At 43.2% G+C, this 17317-nt stretch overlaps 1 protein-coding gene across 3 annotated transcripts in view; it reads right to left on the bottom strand.

Moving 5' to 3' along the window:
* Positions 1-17317, bottom strand: part of Drosha (drosha ribonuclease III) — a 107478-nt gene that overhangs the window by 21815 nt on the left and 68346 nt on the right. For all 3 annotated transcript variants that reach the window (XM_050139033.1, XM_050139032.1, XM_050139034.1), the window contains exons 23-26: positions 11575-11634; positions 10164-10263; positions 6293-6395; positions 4627-4697 (exon numbers count right to left, since the gene is read on the bottom strand). In XM_050139033.1, the coding sequence (XP_049994990.1) occupies positions 4627-4697; positions 6293-6395; positions 10164-10263; positions 11575-11634 (334 nt within the window). The remainder of the gene's footprint in view (positions 1-4626; positions 4698-6292; positions 6396-10163; positions 10264-11574; positions 11635-17317) is intronic.

Raw genomic sequence — 17317 nt, 5'->3', positions numbered from 1 at the left:
GAACAACTCTTCTTAACAAAACACCAATTCAGACTGTTTCAGGATGGGGCTTCAATAGCAAACTTCTCTAAAGGCACACGACAGGACGACTGTTAACTAAATCCGCCACCTCTCCTCTTCTGCCCAGAGTGAATCATACTGATGGTCGCCCCCTCCTCACACTTGCCGGGGTTCCCGCAATGTCTCGTTCTCTCTCCTCAACAAAACAAACGTTTCCACATCAGCCTCTGGCCTGCCTGTCTCCTCTGGAGCATGTCACTGTTTCTACAGATCTTCGCTCCAGCTTCGATTTGGATTATTTTATTCCGCTACAGTGACCTGTCGTCTAAGTCATAATTTCGAATGCCTGCAGGGCGTCTTTTACCTCGCATGCACTCCAGAAGTACAGGAACTCCTCCTTTTTAACCCTCAGCTAGCGAGTGTGGTGTCAGGAAGAGCTGCCATTCTGGTGGGCACCTAGGTGTAGTTCTGAGCTGCGGTTCTGGTGGGCACCTAGATGTAATCCTGGTTCCATGGGGGTAACTTATGCTCTCCCAGCTTCTGTTTTCTCAGGTGTAAGCAAAGATAATCCCAGTACCTAGTTCCAAGTGTTCCCTGCTATCTCAACTATCTAACGCAGTGAGAACACTAGACCAGGGCTGGTAAAAGGCAACGGTACTATCAATACCAGTGTATCAACAGCATTGATAAGTCAGCGTTCTCCTCCAGCCACTCCCAATTTCTCCAGAACTTGAGATTACGTACATTCTGATTCTTTTTCTCCTTGCTGCTTCATGGTTTTCTCTTTAACACACACACACACACACACACACACACACACACACACACACACTACTTGCGATTTCTCCTTAGATGTCCATGGCCACCCATCTTGGTGTAAATCATGCCATCTTACACCTACACAGTTCACTCACAACCGTTTCCTTTTACTTATCCCAGTACAGTGTCAGACAGAATGCACTGGAAAGATCCAGACCGGGGTCCCAGCAATACTTTGAATTAGCTCTAGGTCTATGGCATGCTTCTAGAAAAGGTTCAAGATTGACTGGGTCATTAACACAGCATATTGATATTAAATACCTCTCATGTATTAGGTTACTGAGATAAACAGGGCACAACTCTGTCCTCCAAGGGGCCTAATGAGGAAGAACAAAGGTAAATAACAGAGCTTAGGTACCTACAGTAGGTCCCTTAATAGTGAAAAATCATTTTAAACTATGCCACAGCTGCCACTTTCCCCGATTAAAATCTCAGATGAAAAGAAATGGATGCAGTTGAGATAGGCTTCGTGAAGAATATCAGGCTATTACACCATGATGGGAGGAAGTGGGCACCAGAGGGAAAGCCGCATCACTCTGCCTGGGGCTGTTAGAAAAATCTTCAAAGATGACTTGAAGAAGATAAAAAATCTAGCAAACCAGCAGAGGGAAGAACGAGAGCCAGCCATATACAGGCACTGAAAGAAAATGTCTAAGGAGTGGCTTAAAGCGTGGGCAAAAAGGAACTAAAAGAGGTAGAACCTGCTTTAAAACATCAGATCTGGGCATGTGGTGCCCATCTTTAATCCCAGGACTCAGGAGGGAGAGGTAACTGGATCTCTGTGAGTCTGAGGCCACCAGGTTTACAGAGTGAGCTACTCTCCTAGGGCTACATAGTGAGTCCAGTCTAAACAACAAAACCCTACCCAAACCGTCTATGTTATGTTTGCATAGATGAGGAATCAAATATCTTAAACTAGAAAGGCCTGTCACTCACACAGCAACACTTGCCACGACAAAAGACCGAGGCAAGGAGGGCTGAGGGGCCTCAGAAGAATGCAGGACAATTTGAGTGAAACAGTCCGGGACTCACTTGAGCCAACAGTGATGACATTTTAAAACTGAATGGAGACATGGAGAAAAGAGCTTAGGGGCAGGACAGATTCTAAGCTTTCTGATTTAAAGATAAAAATAAAATCAAAACATGTTTGAGAGTAAAGGTAACGGGGCCAATACTAAATATGGGAAAGTGGCGAGTCTCTGGAAGACCCCACCAGGCTGCCCAGACACCATCTGAAGAGATACCTTTTCCCACTTCCAGAGTGCTGGGCAAAGGGCAGGGTCAGATGCTGGGGCCAGATGTACAAAGGGAAAAGGCGGATGAAGGTGGGGAAGGCCATGTAGTACCTTCCACTGCTGGAAGGTAACCAACCCAAGCTTCCGCAGGCAAACTCACGGGGCAAGCCTGCGCGGCCTCACAAACGAAAAGCAAACACTGCTGCAGAAAGTAAAAGTCAGCTGAGGGCGGACACACAAGACAGCTCTGCTACTGAAAGGGCTGCAAGGAGAGCACAGACACTGCCAGCAGGGGAGCCAGCAGCACACAAGGCTCCCTTCTCACCCAGCAGCAGGACCTCTCTGCAGGGCCTTCCTCCTGGACAACACTGCCCTCTCACCTGCCCCGCTGGACCCAACACCCCGAATACCAACTACTGGGGACACTAGGTTGCTAAACCACCTTCTCACCAGAGCACACCATTTCAAACTAAACTTTCTCTTAATTTGGTCTCATGCATGGCAGCCAACCAAGAACTTCAGTATTCAGCACAAGCCCTGGCCTTAACGGATGCTTCTCTCGGATGCTTCTCTCCTTGCTAACACGGACGCCCTTAGCTACACAGAGTTCATTAACCTGCATCAGCTGTCTGTAGTTCTTTCCTGGCTGTGGATGGCTGATTACATTTTCATACCATTACACATGCATGCACGCACTCACACTCACACACTCACACACTCACACACACACACGCACGCACACAACAATGTTTCAGCTATTCAATAACTAGTAGATTCAAGCCAATTTGGAAATGTCAATCAAGTTAAAAGGTCCAAGCTTGTATACATGAAAACTCTGAAGCCCAAAGTTATGTATTACTGGGCTGTGTTCAGTTTTACAACAGACACCAAAATGCGTTCTGAACCTCAGCTGCTCCGTTTGTAAGATAAGGTTCGGGCTCTGCTTTTCCATTTATACACGTCTTCATTCCACCCTTTTAACAAATATTAAATGCTGGGCAGGTCAGCATTGCACTAGGCACAGGGAATACAAGATAAGCTCACTAAGTAGACAAATGGGACAGAGCAGTTTAAAGGGGAAAAAAGTCTAAACACAAGCAGATCCAATTAAGAACACAAGATACAAACATGCCAGGAAGGAGCGTGGGAGTGGGTGCAGGTTAAGCCAGGACAAAGGAGCAGGGATAAACAGAGGTGAAGGAAACACTGAGAAAGGTGTGAAAAGGTTGCTGAAATTGCCAACACAAAATAAAGATCAGAACTATATTTTAAAATTTGAGAAAAAGTCTTAAAATGTATGCTATCAGCTATAGACTCAAATCGAGACACACAGTTACTTATGTATGTAGGATAAAATGAGGACTATGGACCACCTGCAGATAATTCTATCACAAGCAAATACACAAATATAAAAGTCATCACATATCTAGGCAAACAAATTCTTGGACGTAACATGGAGGTCACATTTTTAAATGTATTGACTTGTAACTTCACCAAGTACTGCAGTGATGACACCCGACAGAAGGTAAGGCGCGGTCTCCTGAGGACTGACCACCCTGACATCCTGTGTTCTTCCTCCTCCACAATTATGACGACACTGCCATGGGGAATACAGAGCTGCCTGTCCCTTTCAGTGTTAGTGTGACTGGTTTGGGCACAGAAACCATTGAGGATGCTGCAGCACAAGCAAGAGTAACAGGCATCTCTGCAATATCAACAGCCTAAAACACTAGCAACAGACTATTCAGAGTCTTCAATAATTATAATTGTTTTAGAACGTTCTCCTAGATGATTTATTCATAGATCCACCAGAAACTCCTGTCTAAAATAAATATTTGTTTTCTAGTCTACTAATTTTTTTTTTTTTTTTTTTTTTTTTTTTTTTTTNTACACATTGGGGATTTGCATGCTATGTGCGATGAGGTTGCCAGATCCCCTGGCACTGGAGTTATGGTCAATTGTGAACAGTCATGTGGGTGCTGGGAACTGAATTCAGGTCCTCTTAAAGACCAGCCAGTATTTTTTTTTTAAAGATTTATTTATTATGTATACAGTATTCTCAGTACTCTGCCTGCAGGCCAGAAGAGGGCACAGATCTCATTACAGATGGTTGTGAGCCACCATGTGGTTGCTGGGAATTGAACTCAGGACCTTTGGAAGAGCAGGCGGTGCTCTTAACCACTGAGCCATCTCTCCAGCCCTCTAGTCTACTAATTTATAAAAACAAACAAACAGACTAATATCTTTAACTAAGCCTGCATGGGGTAGGTACCGATTTGTTCAAAGGTGCAAAATTAAAGAGAAACAACGAAACACAGCCCCTCTCCCTGTATTAGTAATGCATATTTAATCTAGAAAAGACCACAAAGAAAGGTGATTGGGTGAAAGAAGAATCCCTGGAAAAAATGCCAGCGAACTCTCACATCTGCAGGAGCTGAGTGAGCCGAGGTTAATGTACCTGACATCTACTGTCTAAGAGAGCTGGCATTAGGTTTCTCCTACAGTCTTTTCAAAGAACAAAACTTCTGCCCTGACATACGGCCAAGGGAAGAAGATGAGTGAGTATAAATACCGGGTCATTAAAGAGTAAGCGTCCAAATAGCTGTCTGGCTTCCTCCAGGCTGCCCTCCAAGTAAACGGCTCCTAGATGGAAGGAAGTGAAAGCCAAAAGGAAGGCAGCATTAATATAATATTCAGAGAAAATTACACAGCTCTACAAAAAGCAAACAGACAAGCCAAGACCAGTCAGAGAAGAAAGCCCAGGGGTAAGAAGAGTTTAAAGGACACCTCCCTGCTTTCAGCTATGCTTTGTACTAGAATCCAGACGGAGACACAAAGTTAATTCACTAAAATGTGCAAGCAGAAGAGGCTACATATGAAGTCTCGTGAACATGTGGCATATACACTATGAAGGGGACAATATTTAGCCATACTAAAGAAAATACTTCAATTCAGTTTCTGTTCTTATTGGGCATGTTTTACAACAAACATATGTATGGCTCTCAGAAAGAAAAACAAAATAGATAAAGCCAGAGTTTAGACCAAAGAAGACTTCTGAAAATAAGAACCAGGATAAGTTACACTTTTAATTTGAAATAATTAAGCACTAAAAAGTATTATTACAAATGCATTTAGCATTAATCATAAACTGTTAGCATTATAGTTACATTTTAACTTGGTAGCAAAATAAACCTGGAGTAGAAAAGTCTTATTTTCTCGAAATCAAAATCTTCTCTCTGTCTTAAGAACGGCTACCTTTCCACGTGCAATGTTAAGGTGTCAGAGGCTTTTGATCAATATTACTAACAGTTTCAATAGCTGTAGCAAAATGGACACCACAGCAGCTATGGTTTCAGGACTAGCAGGTGCCAGGCTAACTACCCCGCATTCCTCTTTTCCCCTTCATGGGGCAGCTCAGCAAAGTGTCAGAAGGTTGATGGGTCCGAGCTCTTAGCCGACTGGCCGGAAGGCTCAGCTATGTGGAACTCTACTCTGAAAAGGACGCTGCATGACTGGAATGATTCCTTCAAGACCCCTTTAAGGAAGTGACACTATCTCCATCTCTGACAGGGACAATAAGGATCAGAGATTGGATTATTCGCCAAAGACACATATCAGACAAAGGATTCTGAGAAACAAAATGTACTTAATTGTTTACTTAAAAATCAAGACACTGTCGATCAACTGTAGCACTGTATTGTAAAGTCTATTTCAATTACCAGCTAATTATTTTCCGTTCATCTCCCTGTACCACATGCTGTAGTTATAAAGCCTGGGTGAGAAGTACCTGTATCAGTCTTGTTTTGCAAAAACAAACAGAAGTTACCCAGATCCAAGACCTAAGAATTAAAAAGCTTTTGTTTTCTTTTATGATATTGAAATCAGAAAATCTTGTAAACAAGTTTAAAACATGTTCAGAAGCAAACTGAGATCTTATTAGCACTTTAGCTCCTGTCTCCTTGTATGTGTATGCACGTCAAAGCTAGAAAGCAAGCCATCTCCTTGCTAATTCACTCCAATCCAGGAAATAGTAAGCATGACATCAGACGAAGAACACAGTGAGTAGAAAGCATGAATGATTCTTGGAGACACGACATAACTACAGCACAAGGTGGTGGGCTTTGGAACAAGTAATTCTATTGTAAGCTTCTACACTGAATTCATTCTACAGTTCTACAATTCATGCACTCTCCAACAAGCTCAACACATGCAAGAAGCAGATTTTAAACAGAAATTACCTATCAATGCTTCAAAACAATTGGCCATTGCATGCCGGAGGTCTGATTCTCTACACAGGTCCGGCCCATGGGCATACAGCATAAATCGATCCAGTTCAAGTTTCTGCAAAATCCAAAATGACAGAAAGTGAGACAGTTTTGCCAACATAACTCTGCATTCTCATGGGGAAGGGAGTGGCAGTAAACACTGTGACCCTCTGCAAGTTTATCGGGTGCTCAGCACTGTTCATTAGAAACCCACATGCTTCAGTCCTGACCAAATGAAGGATCCCCCAAATCCACAGGCAGATCTGGGGTCAGAAATGACTGGGAGGGATCTGACTTTTCAAATCCAAGTACAAACCTAGTATGAGACTACACTAAAAAGAGATCCTGCTACAAGAACATGGGCATCTGGGTTCACCCAGAAGATACAAACCCAACCCGAAGGTCTAGCCAAGAGTTTTTCCTCTTTGCTTCCAGAAATACATGACGCAGATGATGTCTGTACCATACAGAACAGGTGAGGACTTCAAAAATACTTTCAGCTCTAAATAGCTAACTGGGTGAGAATTCCAGGAGCTCTGTGTTTTGCACACGTGCCCCCTTTCGGAGGCTCCCATGCCCATCTCTCTCGGGCTCACTGAGATCTGCCTGCCATTTAATTACAGGATTACGTTTAAGAATATCATCTGTTTTGAGAATATCGTCTGTACTTAATAGTATTTTCTTTTTGGGTGTTGCCTTAGAGAAAGTGCGTCCCAGGATGAGGAATAGCAATATTAATCCGTTAGTGTCTACTTCCTTTAAACTGGGCTACATTTTACGGCCTTTCCATTCCTCTCCCATAATGTGGTTTCTTTCCTTTGGGGAGTCGATAACAATTTGGAGACAGGGTCTTCATCTTCTAATTCAGACTCTGGCTTCTCCCTTTACCTTGATTTCCACATTGACTCATTTCATATCCTGATACACAATATAAGAACTTTAAATAAAGCTAGTCCCAAACAAATGAATTCTTCCTTAAAAATTCCTGAGATTCAAGTAGTATTTTTCACAGAAGAAGAAAGATACAAATTGTGGTGGTATGAGTAAAAAAGGTCCCCATAGGCCCATAGGGAGTAGCACTATTAGGAGCTATGGCCTTGTTGGAGGAAGCCTATCATAGGGGGATGGACTTTGAGGTCTCAAATGCTCAAGCCATGCCCAGTGTGGCATTCTCTTCCTGCTGCCTACAGAACCAGACATAGAACTCTTGGCTCCTTCTCTAGCACCATATCTGCCTGTAACCCACCATGCTTCCTGCCATGACAAAAATGGACAAACCTTTGAAATTGTAAGCCAGTCCCAATTAAATGTTTTTTTGTTTTTTTTTTTTTAAATAAGAGTTACCATGGTCATGGTGTCTCTTCACAGCAATAGACTCCCTAAGTCATAAATATTACATAAACATGTAATAAATCAGTTTTAACTTCCATAAAAAAATTTAAAAATATTCAGCAAACAAAAGCATGAAACATAATATGGAATAAAACACAAGCTACTGAACAACCTAACACAGTTGGAATCTCATCAGTTTTTGGATCACAGACATTCAGATTATACTCACTCTCTATGTTAAGCGCCCATATCCACTTATACTGGAAACCCTGCTAAGAATTTAGTATAAAATATATTCAAATCAGTTTTGACTACTACAAATATAACGGCAGAAAGTTCCTTTAAAAAAAACAAAGCAAAACAAAAAACCCTTGATCCCAGTGTGCCAGAGTTTACACTAAAATCTGTACACTTCATCTGTTCCGCACCCTCACTGGGAAATACAATTGCGTGCTATGTCTGGAGTCCTGCTTGAGAGCAGACTGCAGGCTGCATGTCTACGTTAGAAACAATTACTCTGGAGCACTGAGAATTTCCAGCTTCTCATCCTCTCTGCTCTCGTATCCTTGTTTCTCTATGTAGGTGCTAGCAGAACTCTTAAATGAGAGCGGGCACTAGATCTGATGGGCCTGACTCACGGCAGTGCCAGCTGCCCAAGGGTTTCAGGGCCACCGCTTTAGAAAAAGGTGGGCCTGCCATGGCCTTCTGCTGGAGACAAGCACTACCTGGAAGTTGGGTGGTGAGGGACCAAACGTCTAATTCCAGACTGAGGAACTTTGTAAGAAAATATTCCTTTAACTTGTGTCTGCTTCTACAAAGACTACAGTTAACTGTATATTAGCGTAGGAAACAAGCAACTTCAGAAATCAAAGCAAAGGCGCCAGGCTTGGTTGTAGACACATATTCTCAGTACTTGGAATCCGATGAGGGTGGGTCTTGTGAAATAAGACCATACAGAAGTCCCCAGTGGGAGAACTGGCCAGCCAGTCGAACCTCATGGCTCTGTATAGATTCAATGTGTTACATAACGACTTGCCTGGAGGCTATGGCAATTTCTACAGCTGGTAATATCGTCCCACTGTCATCCCTCTAAGTGTTTGGGGAATAGTTGAGCAATTCCACTCTGCCCCAAACTGAAGAGAAACAAGGATGGATGGGCTGACAGCTCTTGGTTACCATATACTCCCAATCACATGAATATCCGGTAAGCGCCAAAACAGTTTACACAGCCCTTGGACATCCCTCACTAGAAGGCTGCTAAATTCATGTTGGCTTACCTTGCTGAGTACAGTTTCCCAGCAGACATTCTGCTGTACACTCTCAAATGTCACCGACGGCAGTTGGCAGCCTACCCCTGTACACTGTCACGACGGTACTACACAAGGTAAGATAATGCCTTCTTGCCAACACAAAAACCAGACGCTAATATTTGCTACGCTTTTAATATTAACACCCTGACAAGGTGAATCAACAAGTCAATCACAGAACTAGTCTTTCTCACTTCATATCAAAATGAAAGAGGAGGGGACACAGACTACTTAAGGCACAAGCAAAGAAAAGCTTTTCCAGTAGACGCTGATGTCTAGGACTTAAGAGCCTCCATGCTTTCTCTTGCTGAATAAAAGCAAAGGCCTACAATATGTGAGAATTTATCTTAAGAACAATGAGAAACGATGTGAAAAGTAACTAGATGCTACAAATTTATTGACGTTTGTGTGATTTCTATGAACAAGGACCACGAAAGCCACTTCAAACAGATTCATGCAAACTCATAATCTCATTTAATTCTCACAGCCAGCATGCATGGCGCAAACTATAAATGGGAGAGAACAACTCATCCACCGCCACCCAGGATGTAAGAAAAGAGATGGACAGAACCCTCATGGGACAGCCAAAGCATCCATGTTCCTATTGGCATGCGCTGCTGTAAGACATCACTTGGAAAGGGAAACGCCAGATCAAACCAAAAGTGTAAAATCTTAGCACAAGTCTGAATTAAGTAGAGGTTCTGGCAGTCACTCAGCTAAGTCAACGAAGCAAGCAGAAAGCCTAAATCCTAAATCTTAACTAATGGGATTTATGATTTTGGAGATTCTTAAAGCTGTAAAAAGTATCCCTTATGGATGTGAACTATCTGAAGAATTTAGTTCAGAACTTTAATTCTGCCTATTTACAAAAATTAATAACAAATGTAACACAGAAATATTCTATAAAATATACAATAATTGCTTTTGCATTCCTCCCATGTTACTTTCCTCCAACTGCTGAGCCTGTTCACGTACATCTGTCAGTTTCTTCCTCATCTGTTTTCAAGTTACCTCACTGTGGAGTTCATTAGCTGCTGGTGAAATCCACAAAGGGAACAGACCAGAACAAACAGGCAAACCCCCACCATGGTCTGGTCCATAAAGTATGATTCCCCAATATACTCCCCAAGTAGGATTCGGCCCACTGCAGGATTCTGTGGCCGAGAATGTCAGGCCAGGCAAAGGCTTCAGGTGGGTCACACTACCTTCGCAAGCATGGCCAGGTGCTGGTTCTGAACGATGGCCGTCCGATAGGTTGCCAAACCGCCTTCTTCCAGACTAGGAAACAAATAGTACAGGTGGACACTGGTGGGAAAAAAAAAAAAAAAAGAACATAATCTAGCATGCAAACGTGTATCACAAAACAGTCTGTGGCTCGGCAACAGAGGTGACGCCGGGTCTGCAGCAGTTAGTAGTTGCACTGAGGTAACCTTGAAACCTTGAATAGATTATTTACAAAGGCACTAAACCCCAAACAGCAACATTTACTCATATATCCATACACTTTTGTTAAGAGTTCCCTGGAGGCAGATGTAGCACACATATCTGTAATCCTAGCACTCTAGAGACAAGAGATTCACATGTTCAAAGCCAGCCTGGTGTATATGGTGAATTGTAAGCCAGTCAGGGATAGAGAGTAAGATCACAGCTCCAAAACCAAAAAAAGAATTTCCCTGAAATTTGATAAAGATACAATCTGTCACACTGTGACTAATGGAGCAAACATCTGAAAATCCAGTGGGATTATGAGTGGACCCTGAAGACAATCCTGGGAAGCCCTGAATGGCAATGTAGTGGTGCAGTGCCCAAAATCACAGCCACCAAGAGCAGAGCAGTGACACTATGGCCAGGAGTGGGGTCACACAGTGCAGCTGCTCTGTCTATGGCACACCAGCTCATCAGACCTGCTGCCCAGCAGGATAGCGACGCTCATTAGTCTTGGAGTAATAGGAACTGGCTCCCTCTCTTTGTGCCTTTCTTCAGAAAACCACTGACCTAGAGAATAAGACAGTTCAAGACAGTTGCAGGAAGGCTGTGTCACCTCCCTAAAAGAAAGATCAGGAGCAGGGAGAGAGAAAATGCACTTTCCGGTCCCTACCACCAATCAAAAACCTTAGAAGAGCCTTGGAACACTCTTGTGCAGGTCACACACACAGACACATTCACACCCTGGCTCACACACACCCAGTCATTAAAATTACTTGTAAGCTTTACTTCCCTCAAGATTAGAAAGACAGAACAGGATCAAAGGCAAATCCTGGAAGATGAAATGACATTTTAAAATATCATCCCTCCCTTTCCAGAGGAATAAAAGCTCTGTAGCACCAGTTGAGGAGCGGCTGGAATCCTGTGGCTGTAAGCAACTTTAACACATGCTTGACAGGACAGGGACACCGGCCTTTCATCCTGTAATCCACTCATTACAGCAGCAGCAAGAGCAGTTGTCAGGGCAAGAGCCACAGACATGCGGCTTTTAAGCTCTTCAGAAGAGAAAATACACAGTGTCCCAGTGCTTTGCTTGCTAATTACAAAGGAGGTAACATAGTAAGCATGCAACTTAGCAAATGTAATTTCTGGGGGGGGGGGGGGGGGCTGCGTGGGGAAAGACCTACTTACCTGGTCAGAAACTCAACGACAGCATCTCCCAGGAACTCCAATCTTTCGTTGTGATTAATCCTATAATGAAAATTTAAAAGATGATTTTAAAAAGCACATTTAGGGCCAGTGAAATGGCTCAAAGGGTAACGAATAATGTTGCCAGGATGCCTGGTCACCGAGTATGAATCCTGGGGCCTACATAATAGAAGGAGAGAAAGACTCCCACAAATCGTCCACTGATCTCCATATATGTGCCATGACACGAACACATGCGTGTGCACCACACATAAATGTAATTTTAAAAAGCTTCTATTAAAAAAAATAGCATTTACTTTCTCTCCCTATCTTTTCAAAAAAAGAAACATTAGGTTAGTTCACTAAACACCTTACAGACTTATCTCTCATACTCAATAGCTCTGGCTATCCTAGCATATCCTGAGGGCATCCAGGTCCCACCTAGTAGGAAGGTGTGGTGGTTTGAATGAGAATGGCCTCCACAGGCTCAGATATTTGAGTCCCTAGTCACCAGGGAGTGGCACCATTTGAAAGGACTGTAAGGATTAGGACCTGTGGCCTTGTTGGAGGAAGTGTGTCACTAGGGTGAACTTTGAGGTTTCAAAAGCCTAAGCAAGCCCCCAATTAAACACTTTCTTTCATAAGCGTTGCACTGTCTTGGTATCTCTTCTCAGCAACAGACCAGTGACTAAGACAGAAGTCAAGAATGGGTTTCATCCCATCATACTACGTGGCTCTAACTTTCTTTTTTTTTTTTTATTTTTTTTAAATATTTATTTAAATATTTATTTATTTATTTATTTATTTATTTATTATGTATACACTATTTTGTCTGTGTGCATGTCTGCAGCACCAGACCTCATTACAGATGGTTGTAAGCCACCATGTGGTTGCCGGGAATTGAACTCAGGACCTTTGGAAGAGCAGGCAATGCTCTTAACCACTGAGCCATCTCTCCAGCCCCTGGCTCTAACTTTCTAACCCAAGGCTTCTTTCCCCTGAAAACAAGACTAAAAAGCTCCGAGAAGCCAGGTAATATCAAACTGACTATGGTGTCTCCACTCTGCTACCCGCTGAGCCTAAGAAAGAGGAATACATTCCAGAAAAGTTCCCGAGACAGCATCTCATCACCTCATGTCCACACTCAACCAGATCTAGTCCTTGAAGACAGGCATGACCTGCCTGCCACCTCATCACCTGTCTTCTCCCAACTGTGTGCTGGCCTCCTGCTCCAAACCACTAGAGAGTCTCCAAGAGGGGCCCTTCAGAGAACAGTCAATCACTGCCCCTCTTTAAGCCAGGCTTTCTCCCTCCCAAGAACTTTCTACTCTCTGTCCCTCTGCACTCAGATACACTGAAAATCCAGTTTATCCCTCAAGGTTCAGGAAAATCTCCATGACAACCTGCCTGATGATGCCCCTCCTCAATGTGGACACTCCCCTCCCCAGTATATAGATCATATTTTGAGTCTATGATAAAACAACATCTATAAAGAAGTCCCTGAAACCTCATCTCAATTGATGCCTTATATTTACATGAAAAGGATATTCAGTTAGGGTTGTAGCTCCGTGACAGAGCACCTGTCTTGAACCTGAAACCCTACATTCAATTCTCAGTAGTGTCCCCCGCAAAAGAAAACCCCTTAAGGAATTAATAGCCAATAATGGAAAATAAAGAATGAGAGAAAAACTAAACATATATCAATTTATGCCTATGCTGATGAATTCTTGATCTCACTGATTCTTTAAAGAGTACACACATGCATCTATTACACATACACACACAAAGAATACACGCATGCATCTATTACACATACACACACATACAAAAAATACATGCATGCATCTATTACACATACACACATATGTAAAGCAGTCAGTCCTATAAAAGATTTCTCCGATTCTTAATTTTATACATCTTGGAGAACACTTTTTGGGTTTTGTTTACGTTTTTATTACTGTATTACCCCAGGGTGACTAGGAAGATTATATGGTGTTTTGTAATCGAGCCAAGCATGTTGGTGCAAGTCTGTAATCCCAGCACTCAAAACGCCATCCTGTGCTACAGAATAACACTTGGTCTATTTCTTTGTCTGTTTCTTTGTCTGCTTCCATGTATGTCTCTCTTCTTACACAAACACATGCAAATTAAGAGAGGAATAGGAAGATTTTCAAAAGAAAAAAAATTACACTATTCTGTTTCATAAGCCATGAAAAAAAAATCCATTTCCTCTGACAGAGATTTTTCCCTAACAATTCTAAGCATTACACATCAAAAACAACCTAATGTGAAAACAGGGAACCCTGTCAGGAGTTAGGGGGTAAAAGATAAACCATATCCCAACTGCAGCTTTATCAGCAAATAAGATGACACCTGGTTAAAGAATGGGAACTGATAAATCATGTGTGATTTTAAATGACATCTTACCAGCATAACTTTTACTATAATTTCTTTTAAACTTTCATAGAGACAGTGACTATGTCTAGTATTTTAATTACCAGAAATTGGGACTGTTCAGTTTGTTAAAATTCATGATCAACAGTTCTAAAAAGGTCTGTTCAATAGCGAGTTTACCATTCATTAAAAAAAGAAAAATTAATAATAAAAAATAACCTGCCCATATCTGGCTTTGGTTTTCTATTTCCACGTTATGACTAAACTCTGGCAACAAACTAAACCAAACATGGGGACTGAATTCCACTCTGGTTACTATTATGCTGGTCAGTTCCTAACCCAACAGTTTATCTAGAAAATGGACAGTGTGGTATTTTGAATGAGAATGAGCCCCACACTCACAGATAGGAACACTTGGTCCCCAGTTGGGGGACGATCTGGACAGTATTAGAAGGTGTGGCCTTGTTGGAGGACGTGTGTCTCTGAGGGTAGGCTTTAGGGTTTCAAAAGCCCACACCACTCTCAGTGAGTTCTCTCTGCCTCCTACCTGTGGCAACGCTGCAAGCTCTCAGCTACGGTTCTAGCACCACCCGGCTGCCATGCTCCCACCAGAATGGTTGAGAACTCGCCCTCTGGAACCATGAGCCTCAAATCAAACGCTCTGCTAAGCTGCCGTGGTCATGGTGACTTGACACAGCAGCAGGGCAGTAACCAAGATACAGACTAAGTTTCCAGAGCTTACAGCAATGGCCAGCCTTCTGTCCTCCACTGTTGATGCTTTAATCCTCTTCTTTACGAACAAAGAGAGATCCAGCGTCAGATGTCTGCTGAGTAGTACACTGTCTGATTTTGAGAACTGAGCCATTATAAAACTGGAATTATCTGTCACGTGTATACCTCAAATTTCATCTAAAAAAATTTCAATGTACCTTAAATAAATAATCTCTTTATACTAGCAAACTGTCTAAGGTGCCATTTATTCCAAGCAAAACTGTCTTTGTATGGACCAAATTCAAGGAGCGGACACACAACTTTTCCCTTCACATTTCATGTCTCAAGTGGTGACTGGTAGGGCAGATCTACAGGGGCCTTGAAAGTCAGGGGAAACTTGTACCCGACTCAGGAACGTCTCTCACTGTATGTAGCTGTATTTAAGGGAGGAGAGGTCGCAGCCTCATCAGATCTCAGGCCCACTGAACTTGTATGCATCATGTGTACAGTGCTGGGTAGAGAGTAACAGAAGACACTGACTTTTGGTCTAGACACACACACACACACGAATGCGCATCTGCACACATGTGTACACACAGATAGTAATTACTGGAAACACTAATTCTTTGTTTTAATATTTATCTATTGAAGAGTCTTCTCTGTGAAAGGTTACAAAATGAAAAGGAGAGAAAAAGAGAGTAGGATCATGGACCTTCAAAATCCTCACTGTCTAATAAAGGAAATTAGCGTTGTAGCATGAGCATAATAGACAAAACAATAGGACATGCGTCGTGTAAAAACACCAGCAGGATTTCACGAGGCCATCTGGACATTCGAGAAGCAAATATAAAATGTCACCTGGCACGTGAGGAAGGAGAAAGCCTGTGGCTCACCACATGAAGACGACATACATGCCTGGCAACCTAGTCCAGGGCCAGGTCAGGAGGACTGCACAGCCTTTGCTTGGTTGGTGGAAGCTTTGGAGCAGAGATCTGAACAGCTAAGATCTCAAACTGAGACGTCAGAGGTAGGGAGATGCGTCAGCAGCTCCAGGGAAAACAGGCAGAACGTGGTGGCCGGCTACTCCTGATGGTTCTGCAGGGTGGCCACAGAGGGTTCAGAACACCACAAGGGAAGTTTGGTTAAGAACCTGGTGGACCAAAGTTCTAGCTCAGGGGCCTCCATTCTTCTCCCCTCAATCAGTATTAGAAACATCTCTACTTAACCCCTTGCTTGAGCCCCAACCACCAACTTGTAGACTCTTGGGAAGTGTGCTTCAAAGTGAGCAACTGCTTCTGAGAAGCTGTGACAACTCCATTCCATCTATAAAAGCAGCTAAGAGACAACAAGGGAGAGGGCAAATAGTTTAAAGTCAACTCAATTATTCAAGTGCACAGCACAAAACTGACCTAGAATCCCAGAACAACTGCCTCGTCTATCCCGAGCCCCTTGGCAGTTGGCACGCTTCACTTCTGATCTTCACAAGCACTTAGAGGAGTCTCTCCTACATAATTCAGGTTTCTGGCATTCTCATCCTACCCCAGGCAACCGTGCCTCCTGATGAGTGGGGGTTTTGTGGGACTTGATTTTGGATTTCCTAAAACACCTACAAACTGCCTCCAACTAAAAGACTCTGGATAAATGTCTGCGGAATTAAATGTGTGAGAAGTTCCTTAAGCAGGGCTCCTGCGGCTGCACAGCTGCAGACACTAGCAGCAGCCACGCAGCAGAGCCTGCGGCTGAGGCCAGGAGGGTCTTTCAGATCAGACACATGAGGTCAACGCTACATCTACAAACACCACAGCGAAACGACAAAAGTAAAAGAACACGACAGCCTTCTGCCGGCTTCCTCCAGGTTGTGGCTGCAGTCAGTCATCTACTATGTTTGCTACCTCAGTTTTGGATCTTAGCTGCTGTCTGCTCTGAATCTTCAAGAGTCAATTCAGAAACGACATAATTCTGAGGTCATGCCATAGGTAATTCTGACATCCTTCTTTTTACCATGGTTAAAATCTGCCCTCCCACCCCCCATTCTTGTTAACAATCACACACACTCACCCTCCTACACTCTCTGAAAATGGAATCCAGTGTTATGAGTGCTAGGCATGCCCTAGAGACAGATATATCCCACAGAATCCATCTCCTTTAATAGAAGAGGAGAAGGGGGAGGGGGAAAGGGCAATAACAACAAAGTCCTCTTGAGATCTGACCAATGAGTGCCATCAAAAGATGTAATTTACATACCAACAACTGTGGTGGAGGATATGCCATATTTTCACCTGTGATGTGCTTTGTTAGGGAATTGTGTAGGAGTCCTCTTACTATTACTGGTCATGAGGGGCTGGAGAGATGACTTAGTGGCTAAGAGCACTGGACGCTCTTCCAGAGGACCCGTGTTCAATTACAGCACCCTCATGATGGTTCACAACTGTCTGTAACTCTGATGTCAGGAGACCCGACACTCTCTTCTGGCCTCCACAGTGATCAGCCACGCACAGGGTGCAGAGACACACATTCAGGCAAAACACCCATAACAAATTAAAACAACAAACATCTGGTTATCTCAGGCCAGTGGGATGCTCAGTAAGTAAGGGCACTGGCTGCCAAGCTTCATGGTCTGAGCTGGATCCCTGGATCCACA

This window comes from Alexandromys fortis, unplaced genomic scaffold (assembly GCF_014885135.2).
Source record: "Alexandromys fortis isolate MF-2015 unplaced genomic scaffold, M_Fortis_MF-2015_v1.1 scaffold_37, whole genome shotgun sequence".
NCBI classification, from domain to species: Eukaryota; Metazoa; Chordata; class Mammalia; order Rodentia; family Cricetidae; genus Alexandromys; species Alexandromys fortis.
The sequence above is the reverse complement of the archived record's forward strand: the minus strand, read 5'-3'. Positions and strand labels throughout refer to the sequence as shown.